This window comes from Solanum dulcamara, chromosome 3, assembly GCF_947179165.1.
Source record: "Solanum dulcamara chromosome 3, daSolDulc1.2, whole genome shotgun sequence".
Taxonomy (NCBI): Eukaryota; Viridiplantae; Streptophyta; class Magnoliopsida; order Solanales; family Solanaceae; genus Solanum; species Solanum dulcamara.
In genome coordinates, this window is record NC_077239.1 from 76910395 (window position 1) to 76929233 (window position 18839).

The 18839-nt window shown below is 32.7% G+C and overlaps 3 protein-coding genes and 1 non-coding gene across 4 annotated transcripts; 2 read left to right on the forward strand and 2 right to left on the reverse strand.

Moving 5' to 3' along the window:
- Positions 1-6066: 6066 nt before the first annotated feature.
- Positions 6067-7082, reverse strand: LOC129883044 (early light-induced protein 1, chloroplastic-like). The gene is made up of 3 exons (XM_055957591.1): positions 6824-7082; positions 6623-6676; positions 6067-6480 (listed from the first exon to the last, which is right to left on the reverse strand). Exons 1-3 carry the CDS (start codon positions 6980-6982, stop codon positions 6124-6126), a joined length of 570 nt encoding a protein of 189 aa, XP_055813566.1. The 5' UTR covers positions 6983-7082; the 3' UTR covers positions 6067-6123.
- Positions 7083-7800: 718 nt separating this feature from the next.
- TRNAG-CCC (transfer RNA glycine (anticodon CCC)) lies at positions 7801-7871 on the reverse strand. Its single transcript has one exon. It is a non-coding gene; the product is annotated as a tRNA-Gly (tRNA).
- Positions 7872-8465: 594 nt separating this feature from the next.
- LOC129883700 (F-box/kelch-repeat protein At3g23880-like) lies at positions 8466-8999 on the forward strand. The gene has a single exon (XM_055958312.1). The coding sequence runs from the start codon at positions 8466-8468 to the stop codon at positions 8997-8999; it is 534 nt and encodes a 177-aa protein (XP_055814287.1).
- Positions 9000-14019: 5020 nt separating this feature from the next.
- LOC129881835 (F-box/kelch-repeat protein At3g23880-like) lies at positions 14020-17791 on the forward strand. Its single transcript, XM_055955942.1, has 2 exons — positions 14020-15404; positions 17334-17791. Exon 1 carries the CDS (start codon positions 14193-14195, stop codon positions 15345-15347), a length of 1155 nt encoding a protein of 384 aa, XP_055811917.1. The 5' UTR covers positions 14020-14192; the 3' UTR covers positions 15348-15404; positions 17334-17791.
- The last annotated feature ends 1048 nt before the right edge of the window (positions 17792-18839 follow it).

Below are 18839 nucleotides of genomic sequence, written 5' to 3' on the forward strand. Positions count from 1 at the left end.
GATGACAAGTCATATAAAAGAAACTGAGCTATAATCATAGTGTACTTCTTTCCGATGTCACAATGGTCTAGGTCAAAACAGTCTTTCAGAAATCATTTTCCATATTTCGAAACATAATATGAGGATCAATTAAATAATTGAAATAACTATCATTTAAAAATCAAGATAATAGTTATTTCAAGTAACCTTCGATTGCCATTATGAATTATACTAAAGCATGAATTATATCAGAATAGGATGGCTGGAATCAAACTCATGTATCAAAATATAATGATATAATTTCTAGGAATTTACGAAGATTAGCCATCCTAGTGTCTCTAAAAATAAGAGGTTCTTTGGAATTGATACCTTCGTCCGTTTGTTTCATATAAATCATGTCAAAAGAAAGAAGGTTAGCTTTACATACCTTTAGTGTTTATCCACACACAACATGTATATGCTGCCTCATACCTATATTAATACGTTAAGCGTTATGGTTAAGATATAGAAAGGCATAAAACGTTTTTATCGTTAGTAGATTATTTCGAACAAAAACAAAAAAACTGGACAGCACCTCCCCTTAACTTCATCACCCTTTTTCGAGTATATAAAAGTAAAACTGGATTTTAGAGTCTAAATGAAAGTTTTATCTCTATCAAATATCTTTCCAAAACATCTTTAATCAACCAAAACGGAGCTTTACACAAGGAGTTATGCTAAATTTACTAACAGCAGTCCCATCCAAAAACGGGTTTGCAAAACACAAAATTCTGGGCAGCAACTCCCTTATATTGCTCACTTTTTCCCCCCTTTCAAATCAGTCATAAAATCCCCAAGCAACATCAATAATCACACCTTCAAATGCCATGTCAAGACAAGCCAAGACGATATTCAAAAATACTCCAAATCTGTCCATTTTAATACCAATACTATTCATGGGATTTTCTTGCTTCCAAGTCCATTTAATACAAGTTAATATCTTCATTATAACCTTAATTATCATTAATATTCCAATCTCAACAAGAACAATAACAACCTATCAAAATAGCCCTTAACTAACAACATAAAGATGCTCAAAAATCTCATGAACACATACCACAAGCCAAGTAAACCACCTATAATTTTTATACCTTATTTCATACTATTTTTCAACAATTTTCGTGACCTATTGCAGCAGCCACACACAACCACAACATCATTCATTCATATACAAAAAAGGCATGTTAATATCACCACAAGTCCTACCATATCCCACAAACGAATTTCAACCTCAACTTTAACCATTTAATCCCTTCATTCTCATCCCAAAATCTATAACAATAACAATCAAATACTAAGCAAAATTAATTCATTATTTTCCACACCAAAACAGCCCCAAACGTCTCCTACCATGCCTCAACATCAACACCCATAACTTCATACATTCATCACTCATTTATCAACTCACACAAGCTTCAATTACCTTCAAGATGAGGGAAAAACGAAAAAGGAGATTAAATCTTACCTTAGGATTAAATCTTGCTGCCATCTACATGAGAAATAACCACACTTCACCCTTTAATTTCTTCCTCAATTGATGCCTTGGCTAAGAGCCCTTCTCTCTACCCCTCTCACTTCTCTCTCTAATTTGTTTTGGTCAAGAAGATAATGAAATGTATTTTCAGCATTAGGCATTAATACATAGACTTTATATGCTCTATATGATGCTTCCCACGTGCCCCTCTATGTATCATCTATCTATCTTATTGATTAACTAGTGTAGGTGGGGACCATACAAGTGATTAGATTAATTAATTTAATGAACCACTAGTTCCTACTTAATCATCTAATTTCAATTAATGAATTTATTCCTAATCTCCAATGATATAAGTTAGTTACACTAATTAAAGTTGATGAACAATTTATGTTCTAATTAAAATTGGAAATTAAGGATTTCCACTTCGTGTCCGAAAATGATCGCGTCTTTAACTTGAGTCAATTCTCTTGCGTATGACTCAACGTATGAAAATACGGAATATAACAATTTTCATATTTTTTATGACATATTTTTGAGCCTACGTATAATGATAAAAGGCGGTGGATTGGTCCCGCCACGTATCCACCACGTGGTAGCTCTCTACTTGCGGCCAACGCCGATGTTCAATAAAATAGTCATATCTTTTGATTTCGATATCGAATAAATTTCCACAAACTATGGTTGGAAAGATAATCCAATTATCTACAACTTTTATTTTATAAGTTTTCCCAAATTCCTGAGCCATGATGGTGTTATGGTCTCCCCAAGTCAGATTGCCCAAAAACATAACTTAAAAACATCTTTTTGGAGAGCTCACACTTGGATTTGGCTCAAGGGTCCTCCTTGAGTTGTGTTTAACTTCACATACATTATCCATATAAATTATCATATGTCCTTTTTATAAAAATCCATTAAGTGGGCTCCATCTCAGCTCACGATTAAGCCATCTATAGCCATAGTAAGACGAAAAATTTCTGGGGTGTAACAAATATTGTTCAAGTTTCATCCCATCTTGAACCCCAAAAACATCACTAATGATTTCATGAAATCTATCATGTTGAAATGTATTATGTTGAACCCTATCATGTGGCACCATATCATATTATTATATGGTTCAAGCATACTATATCATCCATGGACAGAAAATTATAAAATATACCATTCAATTCATTTATTTCTTCATTATCAACTAATACAAAATATCTCAACTTAAATCATTACCATACAAATGAATTATAACTGTGTCTGCATTAAAAAATTTTAAGCACCTACATTTAGGACAAGGACATTATCTAACCAATTCATTTTTTTTTCAAAATATCAAGTGTCAATGCATGATCAATAAAATCTCTTACATCATCAATAAACTCAGGTTTCAAACCACCATCAATTTCATAATGCATGTTATACATCCACAAAAAATGTCACATCTACAAAATTATAGATATTCAAGGTTAATTAGTTCATAATGTTTATAATTCATCAAGATTTCTAAAGTTCACAACCTAAGTTCATAAATTCAAAATTCAAAATTTCTAAAGTTCACAACCTAAAGTTCATAAATCCTACAATAATTCAAGATTTCTAAAGTTTAAGTTTAATTAGTTCATAAAAACTAAAATTCATCAAGATTCCTAAAGTTCACAATCTAACTTCATAAATTCTACGATTCAACATGTCTAAAGTTTACAACCTAAAGTTCATAAATTCTAAAATAACTCAAGATTTCTAAAGTTTAATTTTAATTAGTTCATAAAAACTACAATACATCAAGATTTCTAAAGTTCAAATCTAAGTTCATAAATTCATGAACAATTCTAAAATTTACCATCTAAAGTTCAAATAAATCCTACAATTCAAGATTTTTAAAATCTAATTAGCTTAATTAGTTCATAAATAATGCAATTCGTCAAGATTTCTAAAGTCAACAGCATTTCAAGTTTAAATTTGTAAGTCCAAGTTCTTATAAATTCAAATTATGATTAAGTTCTAAGTTATAATTACAAGTTCTAATTCAAGCTTCTTTTGTTGAAATAAGGACAAATGGTTTGATTCGACATTTCCTAAGAATCAACTTAGTGAAATTCCCTATTTCGTATATTGGATAAAGGAATGATTCGTCGGGGTCAGAATTGCTCTCTGATAATGGATCGATTGTACCAATATCAACCCTTTTTCTGTCATTTATTTTTATTCCAAGGCAAAAATTCAACAATCTCTTAACCAACCTCAAGGAACTATTCATACGTTGTTGAATAGAAATAAGGAATGTCAATTTATCCCATTCAAGTTGAATTTTTCTAAGTTAAAGTACAAAATTCAAATTTCAAGTATAATTAAAGTTTCAACTTTAAAATTCTAAGATTTAAGTTGACATTGAATATTTAATTTCTAATAAGCTCTAAACTTCAAAAATCATACAATGCAATATTTTTCTAAGTTCAACTTTCAAACGTCCTATATTCAAGTATCTAAGTTCAAAAGTTTAACTAGCTCTAACTTCAAATTACTTCTTATAAGTTCTTACTTCTAACTTCAAAATCACTTCAATTCCACCATAAAAATACCTAATTCACATGTAATTCAAAAAAAAATCCAATTCAAACTAAAACCCTAAAATCAAAATTATAACTTCATTCACTAATTCACAATCAAATATACAAACTAACATGTTAATAATATAAATTCAATAAACTAAATAGAGTAAATTAACTAACAGCGGCGATGGTGGAAGCGGAGCTAGCATCGGGGGAGGCAATGGTGGTTGGAGGGTTTTTAGTAGGGGTGTGCAGAAATCATAATGATCGATAAACCGAATCGAAAAAAGTGTTATTGATTTATTGCTATTGGGTTATTGGGTTAACGATTATTTAATGATTTTATTAAAAAAATTATTGAATTATTGATTCGGTATTGATTTTTTATTATTGGGTTGTTGGGTAAACCAATAACCCATTAAGATTATAATAATAATTTACTACTTTAATATTTACTCATATACAAATATCAAACAAAAATATTAAAATAAATATATTATCATTATATCATACTATCATTGCTTTATACAATTCATACTGCACACTATTTCACAATTCACACTGTATTTACCCTTTAGGCTTTGCCCTTTAGGTTCACAATGTCAAAACTCAAAACCTAAATAACTAAGAATGGCAGTGGCTACGGTTTGCAAGTTGCAACGACGACAACAAGGATTAGGCGACGGCTAGAGTTGTGCATTGTAAGTTCGATTTCTCTCTTTTTTTACTTCTCTTCTTCTCCCTTTTCAGATTTCTCCTCTTCTCCATACCTACTTTCTCAAAAAATTCGACTTCGCTAGTAAAAAAATCGGAGATTATTTTATCCTAATTAGGGTTATATATGATGAGCATTTGAATATTTTCCTTAATTAAAAAATTCTTTTTCCTTTTTCAATAATATTCAAGATTTTTGAAAATTATTGGAGAAGTTGTATATTTGTTATGAAAGGATTTTCTTATTGGTTAAACCGAAAACCGAATCGTTAAAGATAAAAAATCGATAAATCGAAAATCGATAACAAATATCTTATCGATTTGGTTATTAATTTAGCATATTTAAAAATCAAAAACTGATAAATCAAATCGATAATACTTAAATCGAACCGAACCGACTGATACACACCCCTATATTTTAGAGAGGAGAAGAGAGGGGAAAATATGAAAGAAATTGCGAGATTCTTTTAGATATTTTAATAACGCTTAGTCCATCGATCAAGAAAATAATTTAAAAAATTAATTTTTTGACAAATTAAAATTATGTCAAATATATCAAAATACCTAACTTTTAATTCATGTTTGCACAGCAACTTTGTCACTTCATATGTTGCCTACACTTGGATTACTCTGGTATTTTGGACTGTATTTACGCTTAAAATGATTATTTTGATTTAGCATTTAGAATAGGGATAATTTTAAATATATAATAAACTAATTAGTTTACAATAAATATAATTATATATATTTTATTTACATAAAAAAGTTTATCAAAAATCATAGAAAATATGCAATGACTATTTAATACAACTTGCTAAAAATCATAAAAAATACACTGACTATACAATATAAATTAGTTATACTACTTTTAATGTACATATTATAATACACTCAGATATAAAATATAGAATTGACTTTACAAAATATACAATAACTAAACATGCATATACAGTAGATAGTCATTTTTTATAATTACTGTCGACGAATGGCAACTACTGTGATTATCTCTTTAAAATATTACTTCCTCCGTTTCAAAAAAGAGTAGCTTCATTTTCTTTTTAATATGTTTCAAAAAAATAATCTTTTTTTAATAAAATTTTAATTTTAACTTTTCGCATGATATATTTTAGATTATAAAATTAAAATATATTTTTATAATTTGACATAATTTTAATTTAAAACCACAAAATAAAATCTTCTTTGGAGAGAGTACTACTAATATGTCAAGATCCAAGTTATCATTGATATTTTGTTAAAGCTCATTGTATATTTATATTCATGATAATTAGGTAACAAAGAGATATACTGACATCTCCTGAATTGAAATAAGCTTTTAAGGAAATAAAATTAACTTGATATTAGTGAATTTATATACATTCAGACTTGGAAGAGGGCAGCTCCTTTAACATATTCAGTAAAAGCTAAAGCAACTAATCCCAACATAGCAAATCTTCCATTCCAAATCTCAGCATCAGCACTCATTATCCCACCAGATTTAGACTCAGCAGTAACTCCTTGGAACAATGGGATTAGTGAAGCCAAAGTTAGCAAAGCACTTGATCCCAGGAACCATGAAAATCCACCGCTTGATAATTGTGCAGATAAATCTGCACCGTTGGCTAACTCCACACCCATAGCTGCTACAAATCCAATCATCGCTAGCCTACCGTTGATCCTCTCAGGTGCTGGACCACTGAATGAGAATACGTCCATGAAATTGGTGCTTACCTTTGGCTGTTACATAAATAACACAGGTAGAAAATAACATTAAATTTATGTATTTGAGATGACCACCATAAGATATGTAAAATTGAACAAAAATATCGTTAAAAGTTATAAGAAATGTGAACTTGTAAAGAAAAAAGATAACCACCACCTTTGCGGGAGGAGCAGGTGATGGGGTTGAAGATTGCTCTAGTTTATCACCATCCTGCAATTATCAAAATTCACATATAGTTTAGTTTGAATCTCGAAAAATAAAAATATCACGTAAATTGCGAGAATTAATTTTTTTTATTTAAGATAAAGCTAATTTGAACAAATTAATATAAAAAGAGTTTAAATTTTATGCTCCGACCTTAGACATACACTTAACGCGAAGAGGCAAATTCCTGTGAAGGCGTGGCAAGTAACAACTAGGAACAAACTGATTCAAGACATTTTTACTTTGTGAGAAACTTGACCTAACTGGACTTCCCAAAATCATGGATTGCATGGCAAATGAAGTAGTTGTCATATTTTTCACTATTTAACACTCAAAAGTACAGAGAAAGTGCTTTAATCTTCAAGAGTTGAGAAAAAAGTGCAGGAAGACTACAATTTGGTTACCAAATTAATTAACTCACTTTGATGTAATTTCATTGCAAGAGTTGGTGGGGATTTATAGTGTGCATGATGGAAGGGTAAGAAAGGGAGAAGACAAAAAAAGGGTGGATATTTTTGGAGCCACGTAATTCAATTTTGGGCCTCTAAAGATACAAGTCACGTGGACTCATTGAGCTTTTCGCAAAAAGTAACAAGGTGATGTGGCCTGCCAATTCACCCTACATATGTCAAGAACTTCCTAGAATTATAACTTTCTTTTTGTTTTTTTGTCGACGTTCAGAGTTTGGTAGAGATTAGATTAAATTTGAATCGCGCATTATAAAGTCTATTCAGAAGTTGGGCTTCCAATAGAATTTTTTTATATTCAAGGAAAATTCAATATTCTTAATTAAGGATGAAACAGTCTCACAATTACACCACAACCTTGTTGGTCCTAGAATTACAACTTGTGTATTACATGATTTGGATAATTAAATGAAGGGGGTGGCCAAATTTTAATACCATACTCGTATTAATTGATTATTTATAATCTAAGGTCATTATAAAATAATTTGAAAGTAGGTAATTAATATTAAGAACAATATTTTAAAAAATATATTTTCTTGATATGTTAAGATGATAGTTAAAAATAAAAATTTGTTTTTAAAATACTATACAAGTACAAGTAAAAGGCAAGTAAATGAATCAAAAAACAAACATTGCAAGATTACAATCAAATAAAAAGTCAGATGCGCATCCGGGGAATCGAACCCCGGTCAGTACCGTGGGAGGGTACTATGATACCACTACACCAGATGCGCCTTGTCAACAAATTCCCCATGTGTTTGATAAAGACAAAGGTGATACATTGCTTCACACCTCAAAAGAGCCTTGTAGATGAAAGAAACCTTCTATAATTAACCGATGAAAGAAGTATTGAAAACGCCTTTAAATTTGACGTGACTTATGGATTTTGTTTTTGAATTATTGATAGTCTTAAAAATATATCTCTATTTGACTAACCGAACTTAAATACATTCCTGATCTTGCCACATGGATTAAATACACCCTTAAATTATCGGTAAGTTTAGGAGTGTTTTCAACTTTTTATTAAGAATCCCACGCTCCTATAAGAGTTTGAGACTATTTACTATTTCATGAGGAAAATGTATTTAAGTTCTACTAGCCAAATTGAAAATGTTTTTAAGGCATTTAATAATTTGAGGGAGAAATTAATAATTCACACTATATTAAGGGGTATTTTCAATACTTCGATAGGACAAGTTTTCCTAAGATATTTGTAATAACTTTTAAGAAATGGACCTAATTTGACATCGTATGAATTTTAAGAAAATAAAGGAAAAAATTCATTCTCGTATTATCCCTTGAATAACCCGCGACAATCTGTTTACATTATGGGTTCGGTTAATGGATTGATTTGTCTTGCTATTAAGGATGATGGCTTATTTATATGGAATCCATCAATTAGAAAGTTCAAGAATTTGCCTGATTCTAGACTTAAACTTAAACTAACCGATGGTTACGATTGCCCTGCTGGTGCCAAATACGGTTTTGGATATGATGAGTCCAATGATGATTATAAGGTTGTAGGTGTACTTTGTAGGGAAAGACGTTACACTTTCCATCATCTTGAGGTCAAAATATATAGTCTAAAGAGTGATTCTTGGAGAAGTATGAAATATATTCCGGATGGGGTGCAATTAATGAGACAATGTATGTTTTTAAACGGGAAGCTTCATTGCGCTGTAGAGCTTAATGGTGGTTTTTCTGAGAACAGGAACATCATGTCTATGGATTTGGCTGATGAGAAATGTGGAACATTGGAGCAGCCCCTCTATACAGGAGGAAACGTTTTTGTGAAGCTTGACGTGGTGGGAAGTGATCTTTCTATATTTTGTAACTATATGAAAAGTCACGTGGATGTGTAGATTATGAGAGAATATGGGGTTAAAGAATCTTGGATAAAATCGTATACCGTCAAATATCCTAAAAATGTGTATTCTCCTTTTATTTCTCGAACACTTTGCATGTCAAATAAAGGTGAAATGTTGCTTGTGCGTGGATCGACTGTAATGGCGCACAATCCAGAGGATAAACCTATCAAATATCCAAATGTTACCAACTTTGGTGACTTTGTTGCGGTGAACTTCTACATTAAAAGCCTAGTTTGTCCCCCTTTACAGAACGAACAAAGCACAGAACAAGAATGAAGGCCACAACAGCTCAGATGAATGACAATATTGTGGCTAATGACTTGTAAGAGTTCCACGCTATAAATTTTTCTGTTTCTTTGTCAAATATAGAGAAATACGTTGCATATTTTACGGACATCCTCACAGCACATCTGCTTGCAGATCTTATTTGTTCTTTCCTTTTTGCATATATTCATGAAATAACTTCCTTTTGTGACAGTTATTTGGTTGTAGTTTTTGGTGTTTTAAGGGAATGTGATGTCCCTCTAGATAGAGTAAGATAAGGAGCATCAGGGACATGAAAATAATGCAACGTGAATGCGCCAATAACACTAGGCATAGCCTTTTCGAGGATTCTAGGGCCTTCACCGTTAATCCTCTTTAAAGTGAAACTTAATAAGGAACTACGAACCATGTAATAAGAGTTTTAGTATCTACTTTTGATGGTTTTCCTCGTCACTTACATGTAATCTGTCTTTACTTGTCACCAAACGACAAGGGAATTTAAGTCAGATTTTTTATGAACTTAATTTTAGTTGGAATTGTGGTATATGGAAGAGAAGGCACGTGGGTTGGTATGTGGCTCCATTAGCTCTTATGTGAACATTTGAAGAGAGAAATAGGAGAGCTTTTGAAGGGGTAGAGATGAATGTTGGACAATTTAGAAGTAGTCTCTTATCCCTATATATAGTTGCACGAGGTCCCCTTATGTACAAAAGATTGGGTGTCTTTCATGGAGAATCATATCTTTTTGTAGGTTTTCTACTTTTTTGGTACACAACTCTGGTATACAGGCTTTGTTTTATGCCCAACATTCCAAAAAGAAAAATATTACTTTATCAGGAAAAAAATGAGAGCCCTATTTTATGGTTAGTTAAAGGTGCAAGTTTTGACTTTCCAGTTTCTTTTATATTTTATCCTAAATTGAGCTGGAAACAGTGTTTATACCTTTTTTTAACAGAATTGCTATTGTCGTCACTCATAACTGATGATGTTGTAATCTTTTGTCTCATAAACTATGTACCAAAATATTAACATTCTGAGTTTTCAAATTTCATGGTTTGTGTCAAAGTTGAGAAACTAATGTGTGACTTTAATTCATCTCAAGTAATATTTGGTCATTCACGCAACTGTTTATTTGACAATCTGAAATGTTTTCTAGATCAAGCAACGGAAAAAGATACTGGGGAGGATAATGGCTAATCCCTGTAAAAATAAAATCTTGGTCTCTGGATGCACTTGATGGCATGGTTCTGTTTGTTTTGTTTGCATTATGATATTAGGTATGTCTTTCATGAGACTTATCAAGACAATAGAACAAGAACTCGTAAAGATGGATATTGATGTAACTAAATTATAAGTGCTAGAGTTATTAGTGGAAGGAAGAAAGCTTTTGTCTGAAAAAACTGTTAGTGTTAGTGGAGCTAGAAGAAACATGAAGTTAATGCTTCATGTAGTCTTATCTTTTAGATAATGTAACTACCATATTTGTGTCCATGTTATAGGCATACTAGATGACAGGAGCTCAATGCACATTTTCATGCAATGAAAGTTGTTCTTTTGCGATAACAAGGAAAGTAACTCTCATTTTAATTGGTGTTTGTGTATGACTGTGCTCAAGGACAGTCGTGTATGTTGCATCTTACCATATACCTCACTTTTACTCGTCAGGAATTGTGACAGATCAGTAGGGTGTTTTCATTTCTATAGTTGAACTTTCAGGAAGTAAAAGCTGTAATTAAGAAGAATTAGTCCATCTACTGCTTACGACATGCATTTTGATGATGAAGCATGGCACTCCCCTTATTTATGTTTTGTGTGGGAATAATCTGCTTGTGCTGTTTTCTAAACATATACTGTATTTATTTGTCATCAATGTTGAATCCCGTCATTGTTGTCTTAATTTATCCTATTATTGACCTTTCAGGAGGTGAAAGCTGATGTTATGAACCACTTATCCACCCCTACTGATGCCATGGATCAAAATGATGAAGCATGTTCTCAATATTCATTGTGATGTGCTAATGCTATTTCCATTTCCAGAGAGCAACATAATCCTATTTCAGCTTTGCTAAGATGGAAACTCATTTAGCTAAACCAATTTGTTGATTATGGACTATGAAGTTCTAAATTATGCACATGTTGCGATTCCTCATTATTATACATCTTTTAAAGGCTTGAACCATTGTCTTGAAGAATTATATCATGTGCACCACTTTTTTCTTCTTTGATTTTGCCTTGAAGAACCATATTGAAACTTCTTCTTTTTTGTGGTAATAAATATTATATTAATCCCACGTTGTGGGATTTCACTGGGTTGTTGTTGTTGTAATAAATATTATATTAACCAAAATTGAAAGTTCTGTATAGTGCTCAACAAAACTGTTTCTAGTATTTGGACATAGCCTCAAGTTACCAGTGTGCTTAAGCCAAACTAAACTAGACAAGCTAGTATACTAGGGATAGAAATTAAGAGCTTCTACACATTTAGCTAATGTAGGCTTCATGCTTCCTCTAGTCACAACTTACTGTATGATGATGACTGGTGAGTTTATTAAGGAGATTAGGGCTTCTACTTTTGCTTGAAAGATCCTGTTGTTCCTCTCTTGCTTCCAATAACACACTTCCAACAACAATTCAAAATACTTGAGCTTGGGTACTTTTGCCATTCTTATGAACTAACATCCAAGCTACTTCATCTAGTGGTGTGCAAAAACCGGATTAGCTAATAAATCGAATCGAACAAAATGTTATTGATTTATCGGTATTGGGTTATTGTAATATTGTGTTTTAATGGTTTATAAATGATTTTGTAAATTGTTTTATTGAACTATCGGTTTATTTTTTGTTTTGAGATTTTAGTTAATGGATTAAACAGATAATCCTATTAGATTATATTAAAATTACTTTTTTATTACTAATAATATATTTCGGCTGACTTTAGATTTTAAATTTAAATTCTATTTTCTTTTGTAATTTATAGTTATTGAATTATTGTCATGATGATGGTGTTTTCTTTCTGAAGTTGTTGGCTTGGTGGGGTTTTAACTCATCCAAATTTTGTTTTAGCAATAACTTATTTGTAGAATTTTATGCATGAAGATCATATTTATATATGAACTAGTGTCTATTAATGTGCTTTGCACGTTACTATCTATTAATTATCATATAAAAAAAATTGATGACTAATTGGGAGTCTCATCCCCACATTCGATTCAAAACTCAATTCCGACATTCGATCTTGACATCCAACATCTGAATTAGGACTCTACTTTCGAATCAAGAGTTGACCTTGACTCTCGATTCATTTCCTGATCCAACACTTGTTCCAAGACTCGACCTGAGACCTGACTTCTGAATTGAGATTCGATCTCGATATTCGATTCTAGACATGACTCAAAACTTAACTCCGACATCCGACCTCGACACCTGACATCGAACACTGATTCGGAACTGCACTTTCGATCTAGGACCCAAATCGAATCTCGAATCGAGACCAGACTTCCTACTGTCGACTTGAGATTGACCCTGCACCCGACTTTTGAATCGAGATCTGACCCCACCCAACCCTAACATCCGACAGAGACTTACCCCGACTTCGGACTCCTGACCCGACCCAACTTCTTACTCAAGATCAGACTCCGACATCAGACCCTAGATCTAACTTGTGAATCGGGATCTGACCTCGAATTTGAACCAGGACTTAATCTCGACTTCCTACATAGGACCCGACTACAACTTTTGATTCAGGACCCGACTACAAGATTCGATTTTTGAATCGGGATTTGATCCCGATACTCGATCCTGACAATCAATTAAGAACCCACTCTGATATTTGACCTGGGATCCGACCTCGACTCTTGATCTGAAACCTGATACTGACACCCAACACGAAATTCCATCCTGGCACCTAACTCGGTTCAGATTTTGAGACGAAAGAACTCCTTTGCTATCAAAATATCCAATATTTCAAAAAAAAATCCCAACCTTGACACCCCAGAATCTTACCTAGATTTTTGACTCGAGATCCGACACTCAAATTGAGATCTGACCCTGGATCTCGAATCATCTTGAATTTTAAGAATCGATTGAAGTTATTACGCTGGCTGATTAAATCTGATGGGTGGTTGTATCTATTATCAAATATTTACTCCTTAAGGATATAAAAGTCGTTCAATATTTAATGAATATTTTGATCGATCAATATTATTTAATGTGTAGAAATTTCCTACTCATAATTACTTGAAATAGATTTATGGTAAGGTCCTAGTATTAATAGGACAATATGTATCATAAAATAAACTTAGTTCTAATAGAAATATGTTTTGTTTAGTCCTAATACAAAATTATATTTATACCCATTAATAATTTTTTAGATGGGGAAAATTTTAACTTGAAAAAGCAAATAAGTAAATCAATTTTCAATGAATATTTATGTCAATCAATATTTATATTCGTGTTTTTATAATAATATAGATAAATGAAAACAAGAAAAACAAGAAAAATATAGAAGAACATTTTTTTATAGGTAAAATTGAAAATCAAAATCAAAATTGATTAATCGATAATGAATATCTTATTGATTTTGACTATTTTAGTGTGGTTATAAGTTAAAAACCAATAAACTAAACCAAACATATACAAAATTGTACTAAGATCAGATAACTTTATTTGTCCAAATTATAGGCCTTATGGGATTACCCTTGGGTAAATATAGCCTTTTGAGAAATTACTCCTTCGAACAATATTAGAAACACTCCAGTAGAAGGATTCTCAAGATCAATTATAAGACAACTTTGTGGGTTTTGCAATGCGCAGGCGTCTCTCCTTGCAACATTAAAACTCTCAATTTTTTTTGCCTCCCTTCAGCTTCAACTCACAAAACAGAGCAAACCCACAAATTATTTTGCTAAATTATCATCAAATTCAATGCAAGATTCAATCTTTACAATGCCTACCCTGCCAACAGAACTCATCATTGAAATCCTCTCAAGGGTTTCTGTTAAATCCCTCTTGAAGTTCAGGTGTGTTTCGAAATCATGGCTTGCTTTAATACGTAGTCCTCAATTTGTCAAAACCCATGTTAGTGTATCTGCTAAAAACAAAGATTACACACACCACAGGCTTGTGTTGACAGAGGTTAGAAATTTTTTCACTTCTCATGACGTCCAATACATTCTTAAGGACTGTTCTCTTAGCTCATTACGTAATGATTCTGTGATTGAGCCATTAGACTTGAATTATCCCATGAAAAACCCGCAACTAAATGTTTGCGTTGTGGGTTCGGTTAATGGATTGATTTGTCTTGACATTGAGGAGAATGACTTGGTTTTATGGAATCCATCACTTAGATTGTATAAGAAATTGCCTGATTCTAGACTTAAAGTAAGTGGTGGTTCCCATATCGATAGAGCTACTAGTGTCATATATGGTTTTGGATATGATGAGTCTAGTGATGATTATAAGGTTGTAGGTGTGCTTTGTATGGAAAGACGTTGCACTTTCCATCATCTTGAGGTTAAAATATATAGTCTAAAGAGCAATTCTTGGAGAAGTAAAGATGGTATTCCGGATGGGGTGCAATTGATTAGACCATGTATGTTTTTAAACGGGAAGCTTCATTTGGCTGGGGAGCTTAATGTTGGTTTTCATAAGGACAGAAACATCGTTTCTATTGATTTGACTGATGAGAAATGGGGAAAGTTGGAGCAGCCCCTCTATGTAGAAGGAAATTTTTTTGTGAAGCTTGAAGTGTTGGGAAGTGATCTTTCTGTATTTTGTAACTATATAGAAAGTCACGCTGATGTGTGGGTTATGAGAGAGTATGGGGTTAAAGAGTCTTGGACAAAAACGTATACCATCAAATATCCTACTTATCACTGGTCTCCTTTTATTTCTCAAAGACTTTGCATGTCAAATAAAGGTGATATATTGCTTGTGCCTGGATCGACTTTAATGGTACACAATCCAGAGGATGAACCTATCCGATATCCAAAGGTTACCAAGTTTGGTTTCTGTACTGCGGTGAACATCTACATTGAAAGCCTAGTTTGTGCCCCCCTTTTCGGAATGAACAAAGCTTAGAACAAGAATGAAGGATGCAGAAGCTCAGATGAATGACAATGCTGTAGCTAATGACTTGTAAGAGTTCCACGCTATACATTTTTCTGTTTCTTTGTCAAATATGGAGAAAGACGTTGCATATTTTAGGAACATCCTCACAGAACATCTGCTTGGAGATCTTATTTGTTCTTTCCCTTTTTGCATATTTTCATGAAATAACTTCTTTTTTGTGACAGTTATTTGATTGTAGTTTTTGGTGTTTTAAGGGAATGTAATGTCCCTTTAGATAGAGTAAGATAAGGAGCGCCGGGGACATGAAAATAATGCAACGTGAATGCGTCAATAACACTAGGCATAGCCTTTGCCGGGAATCTAGGGCCTTCATTGCTATTCCTCTTTAAAGTGAAACTTAATAACGAACTACGTACCATGTAATAAGAGTTAATGTCTGATTTAGAATCTACTTTTGGTGGTTTTTCTTGTCACTTAAAGGAGAGTGGAATATACAAGAAAGAGATATTTGGATGAACTAAGATTCAGTTGGAATTGCGTAGATGGAAGAGAAGACAGGTGGCTTGTAATGTGGATCGTTGGAGAAAAAGAAATAGGAGAGCTTCTGAAGGGTAGAAGTGAATTTTGGACAATTGAGTAGTGTCTTATCCCTTATAGGTGCACCAATGAGGTCCCCTTATGTATAGAAGATTGGGCATCTTTCATAGAGTTTCATATCTTTTTTGTAGGTTTTCAACTTTTTTGTATACTTCTTGTATACAGGCTTTGTTATACCAAACTTTTCAATAAAACAATTTACTTTATCGGGGGAAAAAGAGGGCCGTATTTATTTAAGGTAGATAGAGGTGCAAACTCCTCTTTTTTTTTAAATGGTAATTGTAATAGGGGGTGCAAACTCTTGTCATCTTTGTTTTTTTGAAAAATAATTAGTCATACTATACAATTCATTATCTTGCTTTTAAATGGAGCGGCAAATTGTAATTCCATTGTTTCAGTTTATGTGGCACTCTTTCTTTTTAGTTTGTTCCCAAAAAAAAGAGAAAATTGTTGGAAGAATAATAATAAAACAAAGAACAAGTGATAGAAAATGTCAGATTGAGATGACAAAATCTACCTGCATTGATTATAAGAGTGAAGTGGGACTAGAGATATTAAGGGAATCAAGGAGAGAAATAAATTCTGATTTAAGAGGAGGTCTGAATCCAATTCACTTACCAAGTTCTTTTATATTTTATCTTAAAACAGAGCTGGGAAAAGTGTCTGTACCTTTTTTTGCGATAACAAGGAAGTAACTCTCGTTTTAATTGGTGTTTGTGTATGACCCGTGCTTGAAGATAGTCATATGTGTTGAACCTTACCATATACCCCACTTTTACTAGTCACGAATCATGATAGATAAGTAGGGTGTTTTTCATTTCTATGTTGAACTTTCAGGAAGTAAACACTGTTATTAAGAACGATTAATCCATCTACTGCTTACTGCATGCTTCTTGATAATGGAGCATGGCATTCCCCTTATTTATGCTCATGTCAATATATTAATTTTATTTTTATGTGTATAAAGCAAAGGTTATCTATGCTGGTCTTTACTACATATTGGTCTTACCAATGCTGCTTAGATTTGTAATATTTTGTGGTCACCAAAATCCTAGCAGGAGCCTTGGCTTTTTTATATCAATTTTTCCCGGTTTTAGCTGAACGCCCAGCTTTTGTTTTCAAGGTGCCTAATGAAATATATAGTCGTTTCTCAAGGTTTATATAAAAGTCAACGGGGTCAGTGACACTCTCCCTTCCATGTGGTCCGCCTGTGAAAGGAGCACTAATGAAGTAATTTTCGCTACATGTTAGTCGTATCATGTGTGTGGGATAATCTGCTTATGCTGCTTTCTAAATCTTCTCTTCTTTTTTGGAACAAGTAAACGTGCACTGTTTTCACCTGTCATTAGTATCAGCGAGGTGGTTTTTGTTAACTTCTGTGTCTCATTGATCTTTCAGGAGGTGAAAGCTGATGTTCTGAACAACTAATACATCCGAATACTGATACCACAGATTGAAATGATGAAGCATGGTGTTTCTTCCATTTCCAATTTCGTGTTTATTTATTTATTTATTTATTTTATTTATTGAATTTTAGATTTTCTAAAAGGAAAAATAGTAGACTCTCTCTTTTTGTAAAAGATAAAAGACTGTTCACAATGCTCATTATGATGTGCTAATGTTATTTCCATGTCCAGAGAGCATGACATATGTTTATGATGATCTTATTTCCGTTTGCTAATTGCTTATTGTATGACTAATTTGGGGCTTGAAGGTTGTGATAAAACATTTAACAAGCTTCTCCAGCTCCCCTTGAATGTATGTAGATGATATTAGATTGAGATTGATTTGCTACTTACATTTATGATAGTGCCTTACACCAGGCTCGAGCCACTGCTTTAACTAATCCTCTATTACAGCAGCAACATAGTTAGAAAATTAATGGGTAAGATTTGCGTACATCCTACCATTTTCAGACCCCACGCTTGGAATTAAGCAACCTTGTGGACAAAGAGGAAGACTTACCTATGATACTCTGTTCCTAACGTTCATTGAATTGAATGTACTGTTATTGTCATATGCATAAAGGAAGACTTACCTACGTTACCTACTTTTGCTCATTGCATATCGCATTTTGTCATCATTAGCTTGAACATGTCATGAAAAAGGTTGAATAAGCTCCTCAGTCCGTTGTATTTCTGTTGAATGTAGTATTTTGAGATTGTCGTGACAAAAGATTGAAAAGCGTCCTCGATGCTTTAATATTTTCTTTTTGTATGTAGTATATTGAGATTGAATGGAAATACAAGTTGAATCTTCCCTGAGCTACTTATATCTATATGATTTATTCTAATTGTTATTATATTTGTCAAAAGGAAAGAGGAAAGAAAGAGGTATCCAGTATTGTAAGGAATGAGACATGAATCCTACATCAGTCAAATGGAAAACTGATGCGGGGCTTATATATCCTTAAACTCTCCTATCTTAATAATTAGCTTTTACTGTGTAGTTCTCATAAGGTTATATCAATATCCCTGTCCCTTGCCATTGAAACTTTCAGCATCTATTTTTGCTGGTTTTTTACTATAGAGTTCAAGAGTTAATTAACTATGCTCTTTAGCATGGATCCCTCAACAAAAAGAGCTTGGGAATATCTTGACAATAGGGGATCGAGCTATACATGCCATTTTTGTGCCAATAAAGCGGTACCGCCGCCATCCTCGATGGTTTGCAGGTTAATAATATTTGTGAGATTGAAGGTTTTCCAGTATTTTTTTTAACAAAGATTGTTATGTTTTTTTTTTTTTTTGTTAGCTTTAGTAACCTTCAAGGACTAAAATTGCATAGTTGATTTAATTGAAGGTCAATCACGCTAAGTCGAATAATATAAGGACCAAAAGCGGAATTAAGCAATAACTTAAGAACTAATATTGCTTTTCCCCCTAAATTAAAAACACAATTACA